Below are 26599 nucleotides of genomic sequence, written 5' to 3'. Positions count from 1 at the left end.
TCCATTGTATAAGGCGATGGTCAGGCCACACCTAGAGTACTGTATACAGGTCTGGAGGCCTCATTTCAAGAAGGATGTAGAGCTGCTGGAACGAGTACAGAGAAGGGCAACAAGATTAGTGTATGGAACAAAGTTGTGCTCTTACAAAGAAAGGCTTAAGTTTTGCAAATTACAGTGTCTGGAGACTAGGCACCAGCGAGGTGATCTGATAGAGGTGTATAAAGCCTTGAATGGTTTAAGCATGCTCAATGCTGATGGGATTCTTCCTCTAGCTTAGAAAAATCACCTGAGAGGGCATAAATTCAAATTGAGGAAAGACAGATGTAGGATAGACGTGCGGAAATTTGCCTTTAGCCAGCGGGTGGTTGGTTGGTGGAACAGACTTCCATCCCTTGTGGTGGAGGTTGATAGCTTAAATAAGTTTAAGGCTCAGCTGGACAGGTATTTTGAACAAACAGAGGGGTGAAGTGGAAGTGGGCTTTTTTTTTTTTTTTTTTTTTGGCTGATGCTGAATAAGCTTGCTTTCTTGCATCAAATGACTCTAAAAAAAATTAAAAAAAAAAAAAAAAAAAAATAGTCAACCCATCTATGTTAAGTGGTCCAATCTGATTCATCCCTTTCCTTTTAGAGTTTACATAAGTAAAGAACTCTCTGCTGTTTTTCTTTTCATCCTTTGCCAGAGATTTCTCCTAATCTGCCTTTGCCTGTCTGACCTCCTTTGTGACTTGATTACAGACTACTTTATACATGCCATAGGCTTCTGTGTCACATGATACTTTATATGCATCCCATACATTCTTCTTCTTCGCCACGAGCCTCATTAATTCATCTGACATCCACTTGAACAGTATTTCTTAATTGAAATGAAAAGTCTAGTAGCCTTCAAAATTAAGTCCCTAAAAGCTTCCTATTTAGAATTTAACATTGGTAACATCATCAGTGATCCCACTGAACAGAATTTAAAAACTGTCTGAGACCCCTGTAATCACCTTTACAAAAGCTAAAGCCCTTCCTTTAGCCTTGATGGTAGTTACATCTTTAAGTAATTCCCATATCAGTACATTGTGATCAATGTCACCCAGTGGTTCCTTTATCTGCAAATTCTTAATGCATGAATAATCACTGCTGATAATCAGATCAAGAGTATTACTCCCTCTGGTTGCCTCTCGAACATGTTGCTGTAGTATACATTCTTCTTCTCTGCCACGAGCCTCAATTCATCTGACATCCATTTATGCCACCTTCATCTAATAAATTCACAAAAGTCTTGCTAGTGTGCGAGTGACCAACCCACAAGTTCCAGTCAATATCTGGAAAGTTAAAATCCCCCATTATAAGACATTCTGATTTACTGGCCCACTATTTTTCTGCACACTTGTTCATTATATTTAGGCCTTGTTCATTTAGGCCTATTCTCATTGTTCCTTTCCCAGTGCTCAACTCACACCAACAAACAGACTCAACACTGCATTGTCCACCAACATCATTTGGATACCCTACCTTAAATTTTGTGTGTTTCTTAACATTGTACACATTGTACTCCCCAAATTCCAATTCTGCACTGCTTATATCTGTGTGATACCACATCTCTGATATCTGCCAACAATATCTGCCTTTCATGCCTTGACTAGCATTTCAAGCTCATTAAATTTGTTAACTATACTCCTAGCATTGGTGTACATGCAAGTAATACATGCACCTGTTTCTACTCTTAGTTACTCTAACACAGCCCATGTATTTATTTGTTCCACTATGACTCCTGGAAATCTATTGCGTTGCTTTCGCTGCTGCTCATTTCAATAGAAGCAGTGAAAGAACCACTTTTGCCTCTGCCTGCGCTCACTGTTAACCTTTTAGTCCATGTATACCCCCAAGCTAGCAGTTTTCCTACCCACCTAACACTTCCTCGATAGCATTAGCAAAATTCTTGCACCCTTTGTATTTAAGTGTGTACCCCATCCCTGTAGAAGCAGTCTCTTCTGTCAACAAGCACAGACTAGGCTGAAAAGAATTCCAACCCTTGAGCCTTGCACAATCTTTCCAGGGCCGAATTGATCGACAAGGCTTGCATCATATACTCCCTCCTATCGTGTCTGGGCAGAATTCCAGACACTTTCCAATTCAACCCTAATTCACGACTTTTTTCAACATTGAACTGTACTTGTTGAGTAAATCTGCAGATCTCTTACTCTTAATGTTATTAGTTCCAATGTATAACAACATCACCTTTTGTGCCCTTAAAAGATTATATCTGCTCTACAACATCATTAACTTTTGCCCCTGGCAGACATACCCTGGTCCTGTTCCACCTATCCTTCTTGCATAGTATATTCCTCGTCTCCCTGACAATAGAGTCACCAACAATAACTAGTTCCTTTGGGACCAGCGCATTCTGCCTTGGGAGATTGCCTCTGTGTTACCTGATGCACAGGGGTCAGCTTTGCTGTTCAGCTTGGCAGCTGAGAACTTGATGGGCCCCCTCGTATTCATTTCTTGGAGGGCATTTACCCTATACCTCAAGCTCTCCTAAACACCCATTTTGGCATAGGAGCCCAAAAAAGTTAGATAGCCAGTCATGGAAACACATGAAATGCTTGTTACAGTTTACATAGATGATGCTGTAACAAAAAAGAAAAAAAATTTTTTTTAAGTGGTTTCACTGTTTTGTGAGGGATATTTTTCACTTTAAGATAGCAGAAGAAGTGGCTGCCTGTAAGTACCTCAAAACAATCAAAACATCATTGAAGTAGGCACCATTATTCAGTCAGATCAATGATTGACCTTTTAAAAAATGGATGAGGAGATGTCTCTTTGATTTGTAAATGAGATTGAAGAGTCCTCATTTTGTCTGAGTTGTTCAACAAAGCTGTATTGTGGAAGCTGCATTTTTAACAAAAATTATAACAGGTGATGTCTTGGTGTGTAGATATGTGGAAACCAAGATTTTGGTACACCCAGCGAAAAACAACTTCATTGCCAAGACCAGAAAAGGTGTGGCATTCAAAATCACATGTGAAGGTCATGCTGATTGTATTTACCAGCCTATGACCAAGTTTTAGAGAGAGAGAGAGACTACCATAATTGAACCAAAAATGGCAAAATGGTTGTCTTTCGCCACAAAAATGTGCCATGTCATACATCACTCTCTGTCTGGCAATTTTTGATTGAAGAAACATTTCTGTCATGCTTTTCCTGTCTGATTTAATACCTTGCAACGTGTGGCTCTTTCTAAAATTAAAGCAGGACACAAAAAGGAAATGATTTGAGTTGATTCAAAACAGACTGCCAGAAAGGATTCACAAAAGAAAACTTCAAAAAATGTTTTGATCAGTGGCAAGAACGAGTGTGTAATTATAGGAAATTATATATTGAAGAATGTTAACAATGCTAAAGATTTATCATTGAATACAATTAATTTTTGCATTGATAGATGCAGAGAAGAGCAACCGGATTCGTCAATGACTGAAAAGGGTCAAACAGTATTTTACAAAAGACTTCATTTCTGCAAATTGCAGTGCTTGGAAACTAGGCACCTGCAAGAAGATTTGATTGAAGTGTTTAAGGCTTTAAATGGGTTGAGAAAACTAAATTCTGATGACATCCTTACTCTCTCTTGGATAATACATATAAGGGGATATAAACTTAAATTGAAAGAAAAGGTGGCTGCAGGATTGATATGCAAAATTTGCTTTCAGTGAGTAATTGGTTGTTTTAACAGACTACCATCTGGTGTTGCGGAAGTAGATAGTTTGAATAAATTGAAAGAAGAATTAGACAGTTTGTTAGAGGAGATGGACAGATGAGGTGGGTAGGGTTTTTTTTTTGGTTGATGCTGTGTGAGCTTGCATCATTTGCTACTATTAATACTGATACATTTAACAATAAAACATATATAACTAAGTTGGTATCTATTTGGAGGAAGATCTGAGAATACAGTGTAATTTATTTGAAAGTCTGTTTTACTAATTTTATTACTACTATTATTGTTATTAAGTTACTGTTAAATGGTTACTTAAATTTTAATGTTTATATCACATAATATAAGGAAAACAGCACAACTAAAAATGACAAAGAAAAAAATAAAGCATACTATATAAGTTGTCAATTGGAACATATTTTGGGACCTGCTAATGATAACATCCCACACTTGTCTGTGGTTAACATGAGATGAGAATTTAATGTTCCATCACCATTTCTTAAATAAAGAGAAAAACATGTTCAGCACTGTCAGATATATGTAAGGAGATCATGGGTATTACAGATAAAAAGCTAAAACCTGCCAGTTAAGCAATGTCTTCTACTTATCCCCCTCCTTTATACATCTCGAAAATTGTCGCCAGCACCAGAGAGCCATGAAGGAGGTGTATCCCATGAAATGCTCGATCTTGAGATGGTTGAACTGGATCCTCCCACACCATCTCAAGATCAATACACATCTTTTGAACCTCGATCTCTAGCCCTAGAAGCGTATTGTAAGAGTAAAATATATCCTGACATGCTCAAAACTTATTACAGGAAATTTGAATGCTTGCTCGGCATCGAATGTCATCAAGGTACTCAAAATCAGCAGTAGACATTTGTTTGATGCTTACTTGTCACTTCATCTCATCCCATCAAACCTTGCTTTTTTAAAAGAATGTTTCCAGCAAATACATTAGCAGTAGTAAATTACCAGGCAGTACTCGGTGGTAGATGACTCTCATCAACCGGTAAAATACCACCACTTTGCTTATTGGAGGCTTGGTTTGGTGGAACCCATGTTTAGTCTCTAGAGCTAAGTTCCGGTCAACCCATCCCTATCTCTTCCATCATGCAGTATGATTGATGACTTTTGAGGTTATGATGAACGTCATAGCGAGATCCAATATTCCTTACATTTCGAGGGTACAGCTCTAAAATGGTGTTTGCAGGCCGGCCGCTAGTTAGTACACCGGACCGAACCTATTGGTAACTCTCTAGGAGGCTTCCGGATCAGCTAGTGTATAATCTTGCTACCTCTACTCTGCCAGATAGTGACTGGAGGGCGTGCGAGCAGTGTGTATGCAGGGAGCATTGTCGAGGCCACGTTATGTCAAGGATCTGGGTATATTCTTACCACATGGCGAGATCCAATATTCCTTATATTTCGAGGGTACAGCTCTAAAACGGTGTTCACAGGCCGGCCGCTAGTTAGTACACCGGACCGAACCTATTGGTAACTCTCTAGAAGGCTTCCGGATCAGCTAGTGTATAATCTTGCTACCTCTAATCTGCCAGATAGTGACTGGAGGGAGTGCGAGTAGTGTGTATGCGGGGAGCATTGTCGAGGCCACATTATGTCAAGGATCTGGCTATATTCTTACAACATGTACGCCATATCCGAAAATTTCATTACTTCATACAGCATGTCCCACCCACTTTTTCTTACCATTGAATACACCATGAATTGTCAAACTAATAGAACAAGCTTATCTGCGAAAAGATCTAAACCTCCCAAGCACTTCCTAATTCATTTCACCAATATACATGGTCTCAATTCTAATCTCAATGATGTCCATTTCCACTTGCAGTCTGCCAAACCCCATGTACTTTTTCTGGCAGAATCTCAGTTATCGGTTGATTCAACTACTGCTCATCTCAGATGCCCAAATTATTCGCTGTATGATTCCTTTCGCCTCAAAGGTGGTACTTGTGCATAGGTCCGTTCTGATATTCCCTGTCAGAGACTTGGCAATTTGGAATCTTCTCTCTTTGATCTTCTCTGGCTTAAAATCTCTCTACCTCATTGTGTCAAATTCATCTGTTGTCTCTACCGTTCTTCTAACTCCACTAATCACTTGGAGCTCTTTGACTTCCTCTCTTTGCAACTTGACTTTCTCCAGTCCAACTTTCCTAACAGTGAGGTAATTTTCCTTGGTGATTTTAATGTTCACAACTCCAGCTGGCTTCCGTTTTCTAGTCACACCGACCCAGCAGGTCGAGATGCTGAGGCTTTTGCAATTACTAATGACCTAGCACAGATTGTTCATTTACCTACAAGAATGTATGATTAGGATTGTCATACAGCCAATACGCTTGATCTTTTTCTCACAAACAACCCTTCTAACGGTTGAAGTGAGAGGTCCTTTGGGCACTTCAGATCACAACTTGGTGATTGTCTCTTCTCCAATGGAACCTTTATCTCATGGCTATTCCCAACCTCGTGTTGTTTGCCATTTCAAGAATGCAAAATGGGATGACCTGTGAGACTTCTTTTCTTCTTTTCCTTGGTCGGATTACTGTTTCAAAACTTCTGATGTCAACGTTTGCTCAGATCGTGTCAGTGAAATTATTCTTGCAGGAATGGAATCCTTTATCCCACACTCCACTTTAAAATCTCGTCCTTTATCTAAACCTTGGTTTTCCAATAAATGTGCTAAGGCTGTTCAAGAGAAAAATGTTGCATATCGTAATTGGCTTGTTTCTAATTCTTCAGTTTCATTTTCTGCCTACGCCGAAGGTTGCAACAATTGTAAAGCAGTTATTAATCAGTCCAAACAACAGTTTGAACAGGCTAAGAGTAGAAAACTTGCTTCTTGCCCTAATGGTAGCCGAGCATTCTGGTCTCTTGCCAAAGCCATTGTGCCAACTTTTGCCCATCTCTGCTCCCACCTCTGTCCAAACAAGATGGTTGTGTTGTCACTTCAGCCAAGGATAAAGCTGACCTGCTAGCATCCCATTTTTCTTCCAGCTCATGTATTAATGATCTTGGTAAAACACCTCCCACCATTCCCAACATGCTCCATTCAATGCCTACTGTGGTCTTCCGTCAAAAGGATATTAGAAGGATTTTGATGAATCTTGATGCTAAGAAAGCTCCAGGTCCAGATGGTATTTCTCCACTTGTTCTCAAAACCTGTGCTCCTGAACTTACTCCTATTCTTTGCTCCCTTTTTTCACTTTCTTATTCCAAAGGTGTTTTTCCTTCTGCTTGGAAATTTGCTCATATCCAGCCAGTTCCTAAAAAAGGGTGACAAATCCCTCCCATCCAATTATCCTCCCATTGCAATTACTTCTACTCTTTCTAAAGTAATGGAGAAATCAATTAACTGCCAACTCTTAAACTACCTAGAAACCTTCCATCTGATCTACGATCGCCAGTATGGATTCTTTCAGTGTCGATCCACTGGTGATATTCTGGCTTATGTTACCCATTTATGGACTAATTCCATGGAAAGGTTCGGTGAAACACAAGTAGTTGCTCTTGACATCTCAAAGGCTTTTGATCGTGTTTGGCATGAAGGTCTCCTGAACAAGCTTCCATCTTATGGTTTGCCAACTGTTTTTAGTAATTGGTTATCCAGTTTTCTCTCTGATCGCTCACTGAGGGTGATGGTAGATGGCTCTCTGTCTTCTAACTTCTCCACTAATGCCAGTGTCCCCCAAGGTTCACTTCTTTCCCCCACTCTTTTCCTCTTATATATTAATGACCTTCTTCCATTGACTGGAAATCCTATCCATAGTTTTGCCGATGATAGCACATTGCATTCCACTTTCCATTTTGAGAAACCTTGTCCTGCTCAATCAACTTCTCGAAAATCTGCTACCAATTTCTTACCGATCTTCAGGTAATTCTCCAGTGGGGCAAAGACAACTTAGTTGATTTCAACCCTTCTAAAACTCGGTCTTGTCTTATATCTCGCAAAGAGGATTCTTCTGCTCCTGTGCTTATCTTTAGTGACACTCCGATTTCTAGGCAAAATGATATATCTCTTTTGGGGATTATCCTGACTTCTAATCTCTCTTGGCACAAGCACATTACAAATATTGCTTCTTCTGCATCTAAAAAACTTGGTTTTCTCTTTCGCTCTCGGCATTACTTTTCTTCCAAACAGCTGCTCACTCTGTATAAATCGCAAATCTGCCCTGCCATGGAAAATTGTTCCCACATCTGGGGTGATGCCCCCAAAACCTCTCTCAGGCATCTTGATTCCATTCAGAAGAGGGCAGTTAGGTTAATTAATGATGCATCTCTAACCGAGTCTCTCCACTCGTTTCTCATAGACGTACTGTTTCTGCTGCATGCCTCTTCTACAGATACTTCCATGGGCACTGTTCTTCTGAATTGGCTTCTATAATTCCCTCTCTCTCTTTCAAAACAGTCCGAACAATGGCCTCCACCAGCCAACATCCATTTACTGTCCAACTTCAAACCCACAGAACCAACTTTTCATCTTCCTCATTTATTCATTCAACTGCCGTTTTCTGGAACAACCTTCCTTCATACGTATTTCCTGAAAATTACAATCTACAGAAGTTCAAGTCCTATGTCAACAAATATCTTCTTTCGTCTTCTCAACCTCCAACCCAAGCACGGTACTAAATACTATAGGTTCTAATACTTCTCGTGTTTGGGGTTCACATAAAAAAAAAAAAATGATGTAAAGGTTGACCTCTGTATGTACACTGAAAACAAGAAATGTAGACATGTATAGTATCTTATGTAGGATGGCACCTGAACGAAAGTTCAACTCTGCCTTTGTACACTGTGATGATTACAGAGCTCTGTAAAAGGCCAGAAAAGTGTGCAATATTATTTAGTTTACTTGTTTCTGGCTGTTTTATCACCAGGCAGGCGATCACCTGGAAAGCCTGCCCAGTGTCCATGTACCCATGGGGCGGTAGGTCAGTCACAACTACACATGTACCATGGCCAACCTTAACAGTCATGCACTGAATGTCCAAAGCAATTTGGAACCATTTAAAAGAACCACATGCCAGCAACAGCGCACGCACACACGCACGCATGCACACAATAAAGAAGTACAGGAAAAATAAAAATAATTCAGCGAAACATATGCTTGAGACCCAAAAGTCATAAAATGACTCTTTATCAGTTTTTAAGAACATTGAGAACAGTAAGACTACCAAGGATTAAAAGAAAAATACTGATTAAAATAAAGATTAAATTTAAGGTAAAATGAAGACTAAATTAAAAGTAATTCTTAAGTAATGATAGAAATTATAATTAATGAAGTTTTTTATTAGTATTATTATTATTATTAGCCATAAGGTTCAAGGAAACCTGAGGCCTATGCTGCACCAGCCAAAAGAAAAAAAAAAAAAAAATTTCTGAAATACCCCAAGAGAGAGAGAAAACAAGAGTCAGAAGTAGAAGAGAATCACCAAGAAAGAGAAGAATGATGATATCCAGCTCTGGACCCTGGGTGTGCCAAGCTCATACTCACCAGATGTGAGCCTCCGGGGTTTTACAATATTAAAAATACCAATAAGTAAATGTGTAATGTATTATGTTTGTAATTTAAATTTCCAGTGCCATAAGCACTACATTATAAATAAAATTAAGATGTCGTAAATTTTGTAAATTTAGATGTTAATATGTGTCTATACACAAGTGCTGTTATTTGTAAGTGCAAATTTATAAATTTTAAATATTCTTTATTAACCATTGTGATTTTATTGTCCATAATAAAATATAAGTCTTACTAGCAACAGGCTGTTCATGGGCAAAACCATTTGGTTAAATAAACTGAATAAAAAAATATGCAAGCTTATATCAGTCAAGGAAAACAGCACTCTATTTGTCTGTTTAGTTGTCTGTTATACATATCACAATCATTCAGCCCATAATGCACTCCTGCTCTCATTCTTGTTTTTCCAGTGCTTGTCACACCAAACTGACTCAACATTTCAGTGTGGCCACTCATGTCAATTGGGTGCACTGCCTCAGTCTGATTGTCAAGAAGGTGCTGATAATTTTCAGTAATCCTTAAATGAATTTTCAAGCTGGGCGGGCAGCTGCCAATGGTCTTAATATCAACTCAGCTAAAAGTACAGCAATGACATACTAGAAGATCTGTGCTTGTTAACAGAAGAGACTGCTTCTGCAGGGATGGGATACACTTAAATAGAAAGGGTGCAAGAATATTTTCTGATTCTATCAAAGCAGTGTTGGGTGGGTCAGAAAACTGTTAGCTTGGGGGGGGGATACACAGACTAATAGATTAACAGTAGTTGCTGGCAGAGGGAAAAGTGATTCTTGCACTGCTTCTATTGGAATGAGCAGCAGCCTGGAAAACAAAATGCAGAGGATTTCAGAGACTGCTGGGAGTCACTGTGGTACAAGTAAACACATGGCTGTATTAGGATAGCTAAGAATAGGAACAGGTGCAAGTACACCAATGCTAGGAGTTTGGTAAATAAATTTTATGAATTTGAGGAGTTGGTCAAAACATCAAAGGTAGATATTCTTTGATATCAGAGATGTGGTGTCACACAGATATAAGGAATGCAGAAATGGAATTTGGGGAGAGTGCAATTTGTGTACAGGAAGGATAGACAGGATAGGAAGGGAGGAGGGATTGTGCTATTAGTTAAGAAACACACAAAATCCAAGGAAGTACAGTCAGTCGACATGGCTGGACAGTGCAGTGTCGAGTCAGTTTGGTGTGACATAAGCACTTGGAAATCGAAATTGTGACAGTAGGAGTGTGTTGTGGGCCTAATGACTCTGATGAGTATAATAAGAAACTGTACAGGGAAATAGAGTGGGCCAGTAATTCAGAGAGTCTTATAATGGGGGATTTTAATTTCCCAGATATTGACTGGAATTTGTGGGTTGGTCACTCACACTAGCAAGGCTTTTGTGGATTTATTGGATGATTGTTTTCTATAGCAGCATGTTTGGGAGGCAACTAGAGGGAGTAATACTCTATATTTGATTATCAGTAGTGATTCTTCATGCATTAAGAATCTGCAGATAAAGGAACCACTAGGTGGCACTGATCACAGTGTGCTGAAGTGGGATTTACTCAGAGGAAACTACTGTCAAGGGTAAAGGGAAGGGTTTTTGCTTTTGTAAAGGCGACTATGGAGGTCTGCGACAGTATTTAAATTCTATACGATGGGGCCACCTGATGATGTTACCAACAGCAAATTCAAAATGGGAAGCATTCAAAGAATTAATCTTGGAAGCTACTTGGCTTTTCATACCAACTAAAAAATATTGTTCGAGGTTTAGGCCTAAATGGATGTCAGATGAACTAATGAGACTCGTGAGGCAGAGAAGAAAAATGCATGGGACACATATAAAATAACAGGCAACACAGAAGCCAATGATATAAGTTAGTCTGTAACCAAGTCACAAAGGAGGTTAGGCAGATTACAAGATCTTTCGCAAAGGATGCAAAGAAGAACAAAAGAGTTCTTTACTTACGTAAACTCTAGAAGGAAGGGGATGAATCAGATTGGTCCACTGGATATTGATAGTTCAACTGTTGATCCTGCTCAGATAGCTAACAAACTAAATGAGTATTTTGCATCTACATTTGCACATGAGCAGTTATTCAAGGAGGGGAATGCCAGAGGTGAATTAAACTGACAGTGAGCTAGGTGATTTTGTAATAACTGAGAGCAAAGTGGGGGAGAAATTATTAAAGATAAACATAAAAAAGGCATATTGAGTGGATTTGATCTATCCAGTTATATTAAAGGAGGCAGCAAAGGAAGTAAGCAAACCCTTAGCCATAATTATGAGAGCTTCTTTGGACTCAGGGGAGGTACCCATGGCTGGAGATTTGCAAATGTTACCCCAATTCATAAAGGAGGATCAAAGGGCGACACAAGTAATTATAGACCTGTTAGTTTAACTTCTGTTCCAGGGAAATTAATGGAGGCACTGGCTAAAGAAGCACTGCAGGATCACCTAGACAAGACTTCAGTTATAGCTCGGACACACAGCATGGTTTTGTTAAGGGGAAGGCTTGTCTGACCCAGTTTAATTGGATACAATGATGTGGTCACAAAGGAATTGGATGGAGGGAATAACTTTGATATTATATATTTGGATCTTAGAACGGTTTTTGATACTGTTGCACATGAAAGACTGCTGCACAAATTGGAGCAGTGTGGCATTGGAGGCAAATTGCTGCTATTAATAAATAAAAGGATGGTTGAGTGGGAGAAGACAGAGAGTGTTAATCAATGGACAGTGCTCTTAGTGGATTCACTCAGGGTTCAGTGTTGGGTCCATTGCTGTTTTCTGTATTTATTAATGATATTGATGATGGTATATCAAGCTTAATGTCCAAGTTTGCAGACGATACGAAGGTCGGCAGGGTTGTTAATGACAGTACGCTGCTGCTGCAACAGGATCTAGAAAAGTTGAGCTGATGGGCTGAGAGGTGGCAACTGAAATTTATCGTTGACAAATGTATAAAGTATTGCATATGGGAAGCAGTAACCCCAGACTAACATATGAACTGTGTGGTACTACACTGACAGTGGTAGAGAATGAAAAGGATCTGAGGGTAATTGTGCAGGCAGATATGAAGTTTTCTGAGCAGTGCAGATGGTCTGCAAGAGTAGCTCATGGTGTCTTGTCAATGATATATACAGGAATTTTTCCAACAGGGATAAAAAGGTGATTATCCACTTGTATAAGGCAATGTTCAGGCCTCACCTTGAGTACTGCATACAGGTCTGGACGCCTCATTTTAGGAACGGTGTAGAGCTACTGGAGCGAGTCCAGAGAAGGGCAACAAGATTAGTGAATGTAACAAAGGGTTGCTCTTACGAAGAAAGGCTTAAATTTTGCAAATTACAGTGTCTGGAGACTAGGCACCTGTGAGGTGATCTTATTGAGGTGTATAAAACCTTGAATGGTTTGGGCATGCTCAATGCTAATGGGATTCTTCCTCTTGCTCAGAATAATTGCATGAGATGGTATAAATTCAATTTGTGGAAAGACAGTTGTAGGACAGATGTGCAGAAGTTTGCCTTTAGCCAGCATGTGGTTGATTGCTGGAACAAACTTCCATCTGTCATTGTAGAAGTTGATAGATTAAATAGATTTAAGGCAAAACTATATGAACATTTGGAGTGAGTGGATGGGTGAAATTAGATTTTTTTTTTTTTAACTGATGCTATATAAGCTTGTTTTCTTGCATCATGTGTCTTTACTAATGCTAAAAGATATAAAGCTATCAAATATAATTTAAATTACTGACTTCATGATCACCAGGTCTCAAACTGTAAATGACCTGGGAGCAATATTCAGGATAAACTATACATTCAGTGAACATTTATTGCAATAGTTGGAAAAGCCAGTAGGTAAATTGGATTTATAAAAAGGAACACTACCATGCTGTCCAAGATGATGGTACTGCCCATTCTGGAATATGCATCACCTGTTTGGAATCTGTCGAGGGGTCTGGAAGCTGAACAGATTAAGAGTGTTCAGAAACATTTTTAAGATATCTCTCCCTGACAAAAATCCATTGTGTTGTAGAGATTAAGTGCTATATCTTTGTGCTAGACTACTTTAATCTTCAGCCTCTGACTGCTCATAGAAACAAACTGATATGATGAAGGTAAAGAAAGCCTGCACGAGAATGATGAGAAACGTTGGATAACTTACGTGGAAAATTAGTTTGCCGATACGGTTCTCTAGCACTGCTCATTCGGTAAACAGACGGTAGGTGTTATTGGTCTGGGGCAAAGTCGAGAATGATATACTGATTGACAGGTAGGCGTGGCAAACGACGTGCTGACTGGTGCACGAACACAATACATGGTAACATCGGTTTAGTATCACTGTAGCAGCACTAATGATAACTTGTCCTAATCGCACATGCCCTAACATTTACTGTAATGGTGTGAGAAGGTCAGGTTACCTCGACTTGAATCCCTCCCGAAGTGGAGGGGGGGGTAACGTAACCTTTTTTCTTTAGAATTATGAGTGGACTAGCACATAAATTGCTTATTAATAAAATATTAATTTTTTATTACTGTACTTTTATTTTTAAAGACACTCATGCGGATACACACGTATCATAACGTCAATCAGCACCTTAATAGATATTCAGTATATATATATATACACACACACAAAGAATCTTCCTTTCTTTTTCTATTATTTCCCAACCTAACGTTTAAGTCTAGGTTGCGAAAATACGAGGAAACCTTTTCTTTTATTTCCTAACCTACTATTTAAGCTCTGGTTATGAAATACAACGAAAAACAAAGAAACCTTTTCCTTTTTTTGTAACCAAACCTAAATCAATAATACAGTAAAAGCACTCATCAACTCCAAAAATCTGCTTTTAATAATGAAAAAATGAAGAACATAAAAATGAACAAAACGAAACTGTCTCAGAAAAAAAAATTCATGAGTACAAATCATACAGTTGGACCTGAATAGCTATTCGCAATTTGAGTAACAATATTGTGAAAAGTATCTTCATAATTTTTCCCATAAATTTGATGCCACATATATTCATTAATGTGACCCATCAACATATGTTTACTGCTGCCATTTACTCCTTTAGTTACACTTTTTAGTTTCTTCCACTGGGCTTCGATATTATTTGTATGTGCTCCTGTATGTGGATCTACAAAATGTTCCTTGTGTTTCACTGTTAAATGTTTGTACTTCTTTTTTTCTAAGGCCGTAATATGGCTATATGCACACCATTCATCTGTTATGATTGTAGTATTTTTCTTCACTACTTTTCTAATAATGCGCAAAAGAGTTTTTGCTTTCCAATTTTTTATCAATTTCATGAAGACGAATTTAGATTCTCTTTCGAACACACCAAACACCCATTTCTACTTAGCAGTTAAACTTAGCAGTGGAATTTGGGGAATACAATGTGTATAGAAAGGATAGACAGGACAGGAGGGGAGGAGGGGTTATGCTATTAGTTAAGAAACACATAAAGTCCAGTGAAGTGAAGCCAGTCGACATCGATGAACAGGGCAGTGTCGATGTGACATAAGCATAGGGAAATCAAAATTGAGAGTAGGAGTGTGCTATAGGCCTAATGACTCTGATGAGTATAATAAGATATTGTACAGGGAAATAGAGTGGGCCAGTAAATCAGAGAGTCTTATAATGGGGGATTTTAATTTCCCAGATATTGACTGGAATTTGTGGGTTGGTCACTCGCACACTAGCAAGGCTTTTGTGGATTTATTGGATGATTGTTTTCTACATCAGCATGTTCGTGAGGCAACAAGAGGGAGCAATACTCTTGATCTGATTATCAGTAGTGATTCTTCATGCATTAAGAATCTGCAGATAAATGAACCACTAGGTGGCAGTGATCACAGTGTGTTGAAGTGGGATTTACTCAAGGAGGTAACTACCATCAGAGGTAAAGGGAAGGGTTTTTGTTTTCGTAAAGGCGACTATGATGGTCTGAGACAGTATTTAAATTCTATACAGTGGGACTAACTGATGATGTTACCAACAGCAAACTCAAAATGGGAAGCATTCAAGGAACTAATCTTGGAGGCTACCAGGCTTTACATACCAACTAAGAATTATTGTTCAAGGTTTAGGCCTAAATGGTTGTCAGATGAACTAATGAGACATGTGGCAGAGAAGAAAAATGCATGGGATACATACAAATTAATGGGTGACATGGAAGCCTATGATAGATATAAGTTGGTCTGTAACCAAGTCACAAAGGAGATTAGGCAGGCAAAGGCAGACTACGAAAAATCCTTGGCAAAGGATGCAAAGAAAAACAGAAAAGAGTTCTTTACCTATTTAAACTCAAGAAGGAAAGGGATGAATCAGATTGGTCCACTGGATATTGATGGTTCAAAAGTTGAGGATCCTGCTCAGGTGGCTAACAATCTAAACGAGTATTTTGCATCTACATTCACGCATGAGGAGTTATTCAGGAAGGAGAATGATGTAGGTAAAGTAAACATTGGAAGTGAGCTGGATGATTTTGTAATAACTGAGAGGAAAGTGGAGGAGAGATTGTTGAGGATAAACATAAAAAAAGGCACCTGGGGTGGATGGGATCTATCCAGTTATATTAAAGGAGGCAGCAAAGGAAGTAAGCAAACCCCTAGCCATAATTATGAGAGCTTCTTTGGACTCAAGGGAGGTACCCATAGACTGGAGATGTGCAAATGTAACCCCAATTCACAAAGGAGGATCAAAGGCTGACACAAGTAATTATAGACCTGTTAGTTTAACTTCTGTTCCAGGTAAATTAATGGAGGCACTGGTTAAAGAAGCACTGCAGCATCATCTAGACAAGAATTCAGTTATAGCTCAGACGCAGCATGGTTTTGTTAAGGGCAGGTCTTGCCTGACCAATTTGATTGGATACTATGATGTAGTCACAAAAGAACTGGATGCAGGGAATAACTTTGATATTATATATTTGGATCTTAGAAAGGCTTTTGATACTGTTGCACATGGAAGACTGCTGCACAAATTGGAGCAGTGTGGCATTGGAGGCAAATTGCTGCTATGGATAAGGGGATGGTTGAGTGGCAGAAGACAGAGAGTGGTAATCAATGGACACTGCTCAACGTGGACTAATGTTATTAGTGGAGTTCCTCAGGGTTCAGTGTTGGGTCCGTTGTTGTTTTCGGTGTTTATGAATGATATTGATGATGGGATATCAAGTTTAATGTCCAAGTTTGCAGATGATACAAAGGTTGGCAGGGTTGTTAAGGACACCACTGACGCTATGCTGCTGCAACAGGATCTGGAAAGGTTGAACAGATGGGCTGAGAGGTGGCAAATGAAGTTTAACATTGACAAATGTAAAGTACTACATATGGGAAACAGTAACCCCAGAGCAACGTATCAACTCTGCGGTACTACACTGACAGTGGTGGAGAATGAAAAGAACCTGGGGGTAATTGTGCAGGCAGATATGAAGTTCTCTGAGCAGTGCAGACGAGCTGCAAGAGTAGCTCATGGTGTCTTGTCAATGATATACAGGAATTTTTCTAGCAGGGATAAGGATGTGATTATTCCCTTGTATAAGGCAATGGTTAGGCCACATCTTGAGTACTGTATACAGGTCTGGAGGCCTCATTTCAAGAAGGATGTAGAGCTGCTGGAACGAGTACATAGAAGGGCAACAAGATTAGTGAATGGAACAAAGGGTTGCTCTTACGAAGAAAGGCTTAAGTTTTGCAAATTACAGAGTCTGGAGACTAGGCACCGGCGAGGTGATCTGATAGAGTTGTATAAGGCTTTGAATGGTTTGAGCATGCTCAATGCCAATGGGATTCTTCATCTTGCTCAGAATAATCAGCTCAGAGGGCATAAATTCAAATTGAGGAAGGACGGATGTCGGATAGATGTGTGGAAATTTGCCTTTGGCCAGCGGGTGGTTGGTTGGTGGAACCGACTTCCATCACTTGTTGAAGTTGATAGCCTAAACAAATTTAAGGCTCAACTGGACAGGTATTTCGAGCGAACGGAGGGGTGAAATGGGAGTGGTGTGTTTTTTTTTTTTTTTTTTTTTTTTTGGCTGATTCTGAATAAGCTTGCTTTCTTGCATCATATGCCTCTACTAATGCTAATGCTAATTTCGTCCTCTGTGATGTTTTGGTTTTACCAATACTGTTTCATCTGCGTCTACAATTTTCCCCGATCCACCCAACTTAAAAATGGCGCCTCCGTAGTCAGGTGGGAAGGAGCAGCAGTGCGTAGCACACGCTTCTTGATTAGACTGGGGTTTGATCCCGTGACCACCAAATATGGAGGATGCGGAAAGGTCAGGGAATGACCACCACATATCCCCGGAGCAATATGGCCTTGGTTGCTAATGCTCTTAAAAACCAAATAACAAACTAACAGACAAACCCAACTTAAAAAAATGTTTTTTTTATCTACTGCAATCCGCAAATATCTCTTAGTTTCTTATAAAACTTAATTGCTGTCACTTTCAAAATTTCCAGATGGAATGCTGTCTTAGTTACTGGCGTGCACGTTGCCCTAAAGTATATAATGTACATTGTCTTTTTTAATGAAACTTTTGTATTTTCCATAAAACTGTTTCAATAAAGAAACTCATGAAGAACATTTTTTGCAACACCACGACTTTCCACATGACTGTTCATGATTCAATTAGTTGAAAATAATCATTGCACTTAAAACAGTACAATTTCGGTCTTATCAATTTAGTTTTCATGAAATAATCAAGCAACGTTTTATTTTCCTTACAAATTTCTTCCATCTTTAAGAGATTCATCGCTACTATTACCTGTTCACTGTTCATTACAAAACTATTATGCACCGTTCTTTACTGGTAAATACACATCATAATTCCAACCAATGACTACACTGTAGCTTGTCGTCTGTCGCACCCACCACCAATCATTTCATCATTTGCCACTCCTACCTGTCAATCAATATATCCTCAATTTCTGCTCCAGACCAAGCAGCACTAGAGTGCCATATCGGGAAGCTAATTTTCCGCGTAAGTTATCCAACGTTTCACGTTGTTCTTGTGCAGGCTTTCTTTACCCAAGCCACTGATATTAAACTCCTTTGACAGGAAGCTACACCTGAATCGCTAGAGAGGATAGACCTTAATTTCTTACTGACTGCAGTCAGAAAAGGGATATTCTCAAGCATCATGCATCCCAAGCCTATCTAGGAAAGAACAGCATCATTAATAGATAATTAAATATTGCAAATATGATTGAATTAAATATGTTCCAGGAGTGAACTGACTTCCTTCAAGAGCTGAGACAATGCAAAGTGGTGTCTGAACTAACCATGTTTCTGGGACTCCTAAGTTATGTTACTATACCTGGTTCTTTCCCCCCTCTTTTTTTTTTATTTATGCATGTTTATTATTATATATTAATTCATTGTGTTCTCTCAAACTCTGTATCATATACTATTACTGGCTTTGTTATTGTGTATGACATTATCAATAAAATAAAACAAAATTTATTGTTAATGTTTTTCTGCTTTCTTTGCTATTTTTTGAAATTCTGTGAAAATTGAAGATGTTAATCTTTAGAAATTTACTCTTGCACCTTCATGGTAATACCAGATAATCATATCTGCTCATATTATTTGCCTTTTAATTTGACCTTAAATTTTTTATCCATTTGAATTTGATTTTATAGGCACGCCCATTGACTTTGAAAACTATTCAGAAGTTTCAAGAAATAGGTAAATTAGAGCTTGAAATTGGAGATATTATTGAAGTGATTGAAGGCAGGTATGAATAAATATTTTTCTTTTTATCTTTTATGCATTACTTTTATATAATTATGATAATTATATAGGGTTTATTGTATTCTGTTGTCATAAGAAAATTAATATAAATCCTCTTTACAAAATTGCCTCAGGATAATTTAATAATTATTCATATTATTAATAATTTATAATCTTATTGTTTAAAACCACCAGTAAGAAGATACAATGACAATGAGGCTAGTGTATTGTAGAGATTTTGCCTAGTTCTATTTTATTAGCTATTGTGATTTGATCATTTGTTAATACGGTAGTATAGTATAGCTTATTGAGCAGTAATAATGGCAGTCCACATTTTCATTCTTTTATTGAGCAAAGCTGCCCCTAGCCAAAAAAAATCTGGCAAATCTGCCATACATATAGAAATAGTATAGTACAGTATACAATTATTAACAATACAAATTTGATATTCACATTACAAATCAACTATACTGATGGTCATCCCCTCAGCTACAGCACAACAACCTGGCAAGTAGGCTACAACAGAAGCCGATGAAGAGACACTTTCACAGATGAGCACAAGCATCACATACTAGAGACTGATCATCGCCGGTATTCTCCAAAAGAAAAGGATTCAATGAACAGCCATCTACCAGCAGTCAGAGAGCTCAACAGAAGTTATTCATATTAACCAGCAAAACCAAGTTGGAAGAAGGTGTTATTGCAGGATAAAATCCAAGAAAAACAACAACTAAGGCTTCTTGCCAGCTGCGTTGGCAGGAGCTGAAGTGGACACCCACCCATTAAGGAAACAGAATACCACCTCTGCAAAGAATTTTCTCTGTTCCTATATAAAAAAAAACATACTGGTCCATGTAAAGAAGAGCGTACAGTCCACCAATTCATCCATTATTCAACCTTAATTCTTCCAATTGTAAAAATATATTCCTTCTCACGAAAACTAATTTGCAAAATTTTGAAAGGCAATAAAATTTTCCCTTGTTTTAATAAGTAATGGCTCAATCCCATCCACCAGACAAGTTACATTATCAACATTATTCAGTAAATCCAAATGCAAATCAGCATATTCCAAACAATTAAACACAACGTTTCCATATCATCACACGTACAGTTGCACCTTGCTACGATTCCAAGACTATTCAGTTTAGCAAAAAATGATCCGTGACCTGTTAGTAAGAATGTACAATGTAGATTTGGTACTAACCAGATTGGTTTAATATTATTCACACCATTAACATAAGGAAAAAATTTTAATGTTATTCTACCTTTTTCCAAACAATTCCATCCGATTTCCCATTTTTATAAAAGGAGCTCCCAAATCCCCTTCTTTTTGTTTCTCAAGTCATTTAAAGTGTTAATTTTGGTGCCAAGAAACTCGGATTTTATACCTCTTCTCAAAAGGATAGGCTTCTAAACACTAACTGCAAATCAAGTGGTATTTTGCCAGCTAACACTTGCAAAACTTCTGTGGAAACCGTTCTGCAGGCCATAACTATTTCGAGTAACATAACTCGATGTATAGAATAGAGCTTTCTAGCATTACTTACTTTGATTGCATGGCCAACCCAGATTGATGCAACATACATAACAATCATCAAAAAATTGCAATCATAAATCAAATGGGGTGCTTTCCCCTTTATCCTCCATTCCACCCGCGTTATTCTTGAGATCATTACAATAAATTTCTTCACTTTCTATGATATATAGTTAATATTCGGGATAAAGTTCAAGCCACTAGCAATACATATTCCCAAGTGTTTAATCATTAACAACTGCTGTAAGGAAATACTGTTCAACCTTACGAGCAGGGTGCTGCTAAGAGCCAATTGACCCTTCAACATCATGATTTTAGTTTTGGATGTAGAGATTGTCAACCTATGTAAATTGCACCATTTGCATAATTCTTTCAATATGCAATCAGACCTCATTTCATGCTCCTTTCTGGTGTTTCCGTGCACAAGTATTACCATATCATCTGCAAGCTATTGTGTGTAAGTGGTCAAATTCTCTCTTGAGCCCATCTTCCAAAACCACATTAAAGGACCAAAGACAGATAGATCCCTGCGGACAACCTCGAGTCACACGATGTATAATTGATCCAAAATGCGACTTAACTGTTACTGTGCGATCCCTAAAGTAATCTTTAATTTAGAGAAAATATTAAAAGAACATTTAGCCATGCTCAACATCATCGGTACATTGTCCCAACAGTCTTGAGTGCCAAGCGTTTTCCAAGTGATCAAGTGACTTAAAGTGATTCTATAGTGCACTTCTACATTATATTTAGTTTATTACATTTATAGTGATCTTTATTTTCTGTACTTCATAAGTAGGTTTTGCTAAAAGGACCTAGAAAACTATCAGAAAGGAAAGTTACCTTTCTTTTTTTTTCTTATTTTCAAACTAACCACCAACCCTACCAATTTATAGATGCTGCTGCTGCTTGATCACTTGGTGGCACCACTCTTGCCTCCTCGTGGCAGGGCTGGAAACCTGGGAGTTGGAAGTTACACTTCCAGGGCTAAAAAGAGCAAAACACGAGTAGTAAAGTCACTACTGCCTGAGGGACTTCAGAGAAGATCCCAAGAAATCGAACTGCTGAAGATCCTGAAAATACTGCCAAAAGGCAAAGGACAGACAATTCAAAACCAACACCCTTATTCCTAACATTCACTCCACTGGAGAGGAGACATTAGGAAAGAAATCCCCATTTTTCATCCAAAAAGTCTTGGAAGGACTAGTTGGAACACCTAACAATCATGCAACTCCGATCTGGGGATTTGAAAACTCATTCAACTCCGATCAGAAAACTTACTGAACGTATCGAACTTTGGAGGTATACCAGTAGTGGTCACCCCCATAATGCCTTAAACTCTTCGCAGGGAGTAATCTCCGAATGGGGACTTTTACACGTTACTGAAGAGGAAATCAAGGAGTGATGAATGCAAGATGGATTTCTATTAGGAAAGATGAAAATATAATACCCAACCAAAACCCTAATTCTGACATTTAATACACTAAAAGTCCCACCAACTGTAAAAGCAGGATATTTGAACTGCCAAGTAAAAGCATACATCCCAAATCCCTTGCACTATTTCAAATGTCAAAAATATGGACACTTGCAGACTGCATGTAGAAGTACGCCGACATGTGCAAAATGTAGATCCAAAGAACATCAGATCAAAGACTGGCCAGCTCCAACCCCAAAGTGTCCAAATTGTAAAGGAGAACATCCTACCTACTCCAGAACATGTGAAAGATGGAAAAAAGAAATACAAAACTGACCACAATATTACATACCAAGAAGCAAGAAAAATGGTTTAGCCAACTATAACCAGTAGACCAACGTATGTAAAAATAGCAGTCAGATATAAATCAATTAAATGTCAAACTCAAATCTCAGTTCCTCCAAATGAATCTTTCTCACCACAAGTCAAACACTTACTCCAAGCAAAACAAAAAGATAAACATGAGAAAACAGTAAACACATGCCGAATATGATAGGGATACTGGAAAACCAGTCTTTCCCAAAAGAGACAGACTAAGGACAGAAAAGCAAAAGACTACCACCCAACAAAAACAGCTTAAGGGGCTGAGCAAATATAATGGATAAAATTATTCAATGGAACTGTTGAGGACTACGCACTAATTTTAATGATGTCCAATATCTGATCACACAGTACACCCCATCTGTATCTATCTTCAGGAAACATACCTTAAACAACAAGATAAGCTGAATATCAGGAACTATTCAATGTACAGAAGAGACTGAATAACTGACAGTATAACCCATGGAGGAGTGGGTTATACTGTCAATACCTGCAAGAATATTCCAAGAAATTGAAACTGTATTAGTAAATGACAGAATACCAACACAACAAGTGCATATAAATAACTGATTAGAGGTGGTAGCAATTCGTACAATAGCAGGATCTCTATTAACCATACGTTCAGTATAAATACCACCAGCAGATGATGTCTCTTATGACGACTTAGATGCATTAATACAACAACTAGCTCCCCCCTCTCTGTTTGATGAAAGATATGAATGGACATAACCCTTTGTGGGGGAAGCTCAGACTACAACAGAAGAGGATGCATCATTGAACAACTATTAGATAATCACAACCTCTTACTTCTTAACAGGGGTAACCACACTTACTTACACTTTCCAACTCGGACCACTACAGCAATAGACCTCACCATATGTACTCCTACGCTTTACACAGCATTTAATTGAGAGGTATTTGAAGATCCTCTTGGTAGTGATCATTACCTAGTAATTTCCACACTGGTGGGCGAGTATCCATGTCATACCAGCAGGACTCCCCGCTGGAAGATAGATTAAGCTAACTGGGAAGCATTTGGGAAGAAAGCAGTTTTCAGCACCAATATCATTGAGCACGAAACATTAGATGTTGCACTAGCACATGTCACAGAAACTATACAGAATGCAGCAAACTAACAATTCTGAAGACTTCATCACGTTTCCCTAACTGCCTGAAGACATGGTGGAATGCTGATTGTACAGAAGCAAGAAGACAACAAAATAGGGCATGAACCGTTTTCACAGATACCCCCACAGACAATCTGATTCAGTACAAAAGAATGCGAGCTATAGCAAGATTTACTAGGAAACAGAGCCAAAGAGCAACATGGATCTAGTTCACTTCCACAATAAACAGGACAACGAATGCTCATACAGTATGGAATAAAATAAGAAAAATGACAGGTAAATATAGAAATAGGCCGCCACCAATACTGGTCTTAATTGGAACCAGTTTGACTGACCCTACCTTTATTGCAAATACATTAGCTGAGACCTTTGCAAAGGTGTCAGCGAAAGATGCATACCATCCAAAATTTCTGATTTAAAAAGAAAAGGCAGAAAAGCATCAGATTAAATTTAAATCAAAAGGTAATGAACTCTACAATCAACCATTCACAATAAATGAAATGCACGAAGTTTTATCCACAGCCAGGTCAAGTGCAGTAGATCCAGACGACATACATTATATGATCAAGCACCTTAACAAGGCTGAATTAGAAAATCTATTGAAACTGTACAACAGAATATTCCAAGAAAATGTATTTCCAAACACATGGTGCCATGCAATAGTACTAGCTTTTCCTAAACCTGACAAAGACTTAACAAACCCATGTAACTATTGACCAATAGCTCTTACTAGTTGTTTAGGAAAACTACTAGAAAAAAATTATAAATAAGATTGATATGGTATTTAGAAGAAAATAACTTCTACACAAACACACAGTATGGTTCTAGACATCACAGGTCTACACTAGACCACCTAATTAGAATAGAAGCCAACATCAGTAATGCATTTATCAGATCACAACATATGGTTACAGTATTTTTTGACATTGAAAAAGCTTATGATACCACTTGGAGATATGGGATCCTAAGAGATATGCACCATGCTGGGCTCAGAGGCAATCTTCCCATGTTTATCAGAATTTCCTTATGAACAGAACCTTCTAAGTCAAAATACAAACTGCTTTCTCCATAATCTACCAACAAGAAGAAGGCGTCCCACAGGGCTTAGTCTTGAGTGCAACTTTGTTTGCCATAAAGATTAATTCGATCACAAATCAACTCCCTCCTTCAGTCTCACATGCACTCTATGTCGATGATTTTAGTATCTCTAGTCAGTCGATTTTAGTATCTCTCCAGAACACAAGACCAATCAAGAGACAGTTACAATGCGCAACAACAGTATAAGTAAGTGGGCACGATAATGGATTCAGACTGTCAACACAAAAAACAATATGTGTACATTTCTGCCACAAAATAAATCTCCATCCTGATACTGAATTAAAACTAGAAGGCCAGAATATACCAATGCAGCTGAAAGCAAAATTTCTTGGGCTAATCTTAGATAAGAAACTCACATCTGGGAGCTACTTAAAAGCTGTACAAAACAGCTGAACATACTTAAATCCTTTCATGAACAGCATGGGGAGCAGACAGATATTCCTTATTAAATCTTACAAAGCACTAATTAGATCAAAGTTGGACTATGGAGCCCCAGTGTACGATTCAGCACCGAAAACCGCTCTGAAATGGCTGGACCCAGTTCATCATAATGCATTGCATATAGCTACTGGTGCCTATCATACCTCTCCCATATATAGTCTCTGTGCAGAGGCCAACGAACCACCTTTAACTATTATGCCTGGACACCCTACTTGGGAGACTCTCTTTAATCCACGTTGCAGAAATATCTACCAGAATCGGCAACAAGCAAATCGACCCCTTAATACAGACAGTGTAGCACCCTTGCCAGATCACACCCCTCCACTATGGGATTTGCATATCCCGATATGCGACTTCTCCTTTCAAAAATGGAATAAAAAAGCAATACCTGCAACAATCTTCCAACAGTTACATGCAGCACACAGACTTCAATTTCCTGACTATATTCCAATATATACAGATGGCTCGAGAACAGACACTTTAGTGGGAGCAGCAGCTGTTCCCAGATATTACTTTAACACAAAAACTACTGAAAGAGTGCAGCATATACAGGGCAGAATTATATGCAATAAAAATAGCCTTAACTCATGTACAAGGTAAGAGTTAACCGAGAAGTGTAATATATACAGATTCTTTGAGTTCCTTGCAAGCCATGCAAAACATAGGTACACCCAAACACACAATCCTTGGCACATATGACAAATACCAACTGACTGCACCAGAAATGAACAGGATACACTTTTCTGCTGGATCCCAGGACATACAGGGATTGCTGGAAATGAAGCAGCAGACAAGCAGCAAAAGAAGCGTACTACAGATTGGAGAAGATATATCAGTTCTGTATTCTGATTACAAGACTGCGATACAGTGTACTTGCCAGTTGCAATGGCAAGAAACTTGGAAACTGCAAACAAATTATACCAAATAAAGTCGAATATTGAAAACTGGGTTTCTAGCACACGAAAGTTGAGAAAAGAAGAAACTGTACTGGCTAGACTAAGATTTGACATACCAATATTATGCAATATTTCTTGTTGTGAGCAGAAGAATCACCACGATGCCAGCCTTGTGACGCTATCCAGTCAGTCTAACACATATTAATAGACTGTCCTCTTTATGCAAATGAATGCAAACAAGCTTTCAAAGATACTTATAGGACACATCACACCATTACTCTGATGGACCTCTTGAATGAAAGAGATGACTTCACAGATGTTTTCACCTTCCTTAAAGATATTAATTTATACCATCTCCTATAAGGAAGTAAACATAAGCAAGAGACTAACCCAATGAAGTATGAATCAGGTTAAAAGTCATATGATCATATGATCAATTTAAATCCAAGGTAAACACCTCTGAAACACATCATACCAAATGAACTGGTGCATTATGACCCACATAGTCCATGCGCCACTAAACCCCAATACAAACCAAACTGTTCCAACTAATGGAATCAAAGGCACCAACAAAGTTTACAAAAATTCCCAAGGTATATTTATAATTTGATTCTCGAACATTGCGAACTAAACAGTGAAGTGCATCCTCAGTACCTACACCAGGAGTGAAACCATATTGTTTGTTAGAAATGGCAATATTACTTCTTTTGGTAGATAGCAATCTGCATGGCTAAA

General features: G+C 38.4%; 1 protein-coding gene across 1 annotated transcript in view; it reads left to right on the top strand.

Moving 5' to 3' along the window:
* Nucleotides 1-26599, top strand: part of Ack (activated Cdc42 kinase) — a 333372-nt gene that overhangs the window by 236728 nt on the left and 70045 nt on the right. Inside the window, exon 9 of the mRNA XM_090380828.1 lies at nt 18883-18977. Coding sequence (XP_090236954.1) covers nt 18883-18977 — 95 coding nt within the window. The remainder of the gene's footprint in view (nt 1-18882; nt 18978-26599) is intronic.

This window comes from Mastigoproctus giganteus, chromosome 9 (genome assembly GCF_048544385.1).
Source record: "Mastigoproctus giganteus isolate SK-2022 chromosome 9, ASM4854438v1, whole genome shotgun sequence".
Classification (NCBI taxonomy): Eukaryota; Metazoa; Arthropoda; class Arachnida; order Uropygi; family Thelyphonidae; genus Mastigoproctus; species Mastigoproctus giganteus.
The sequence above is the reverse complement of the archived record's forward strand: the minus strand, read 5'-3'. Positions and strand labels throughout refer to the sequence as shown.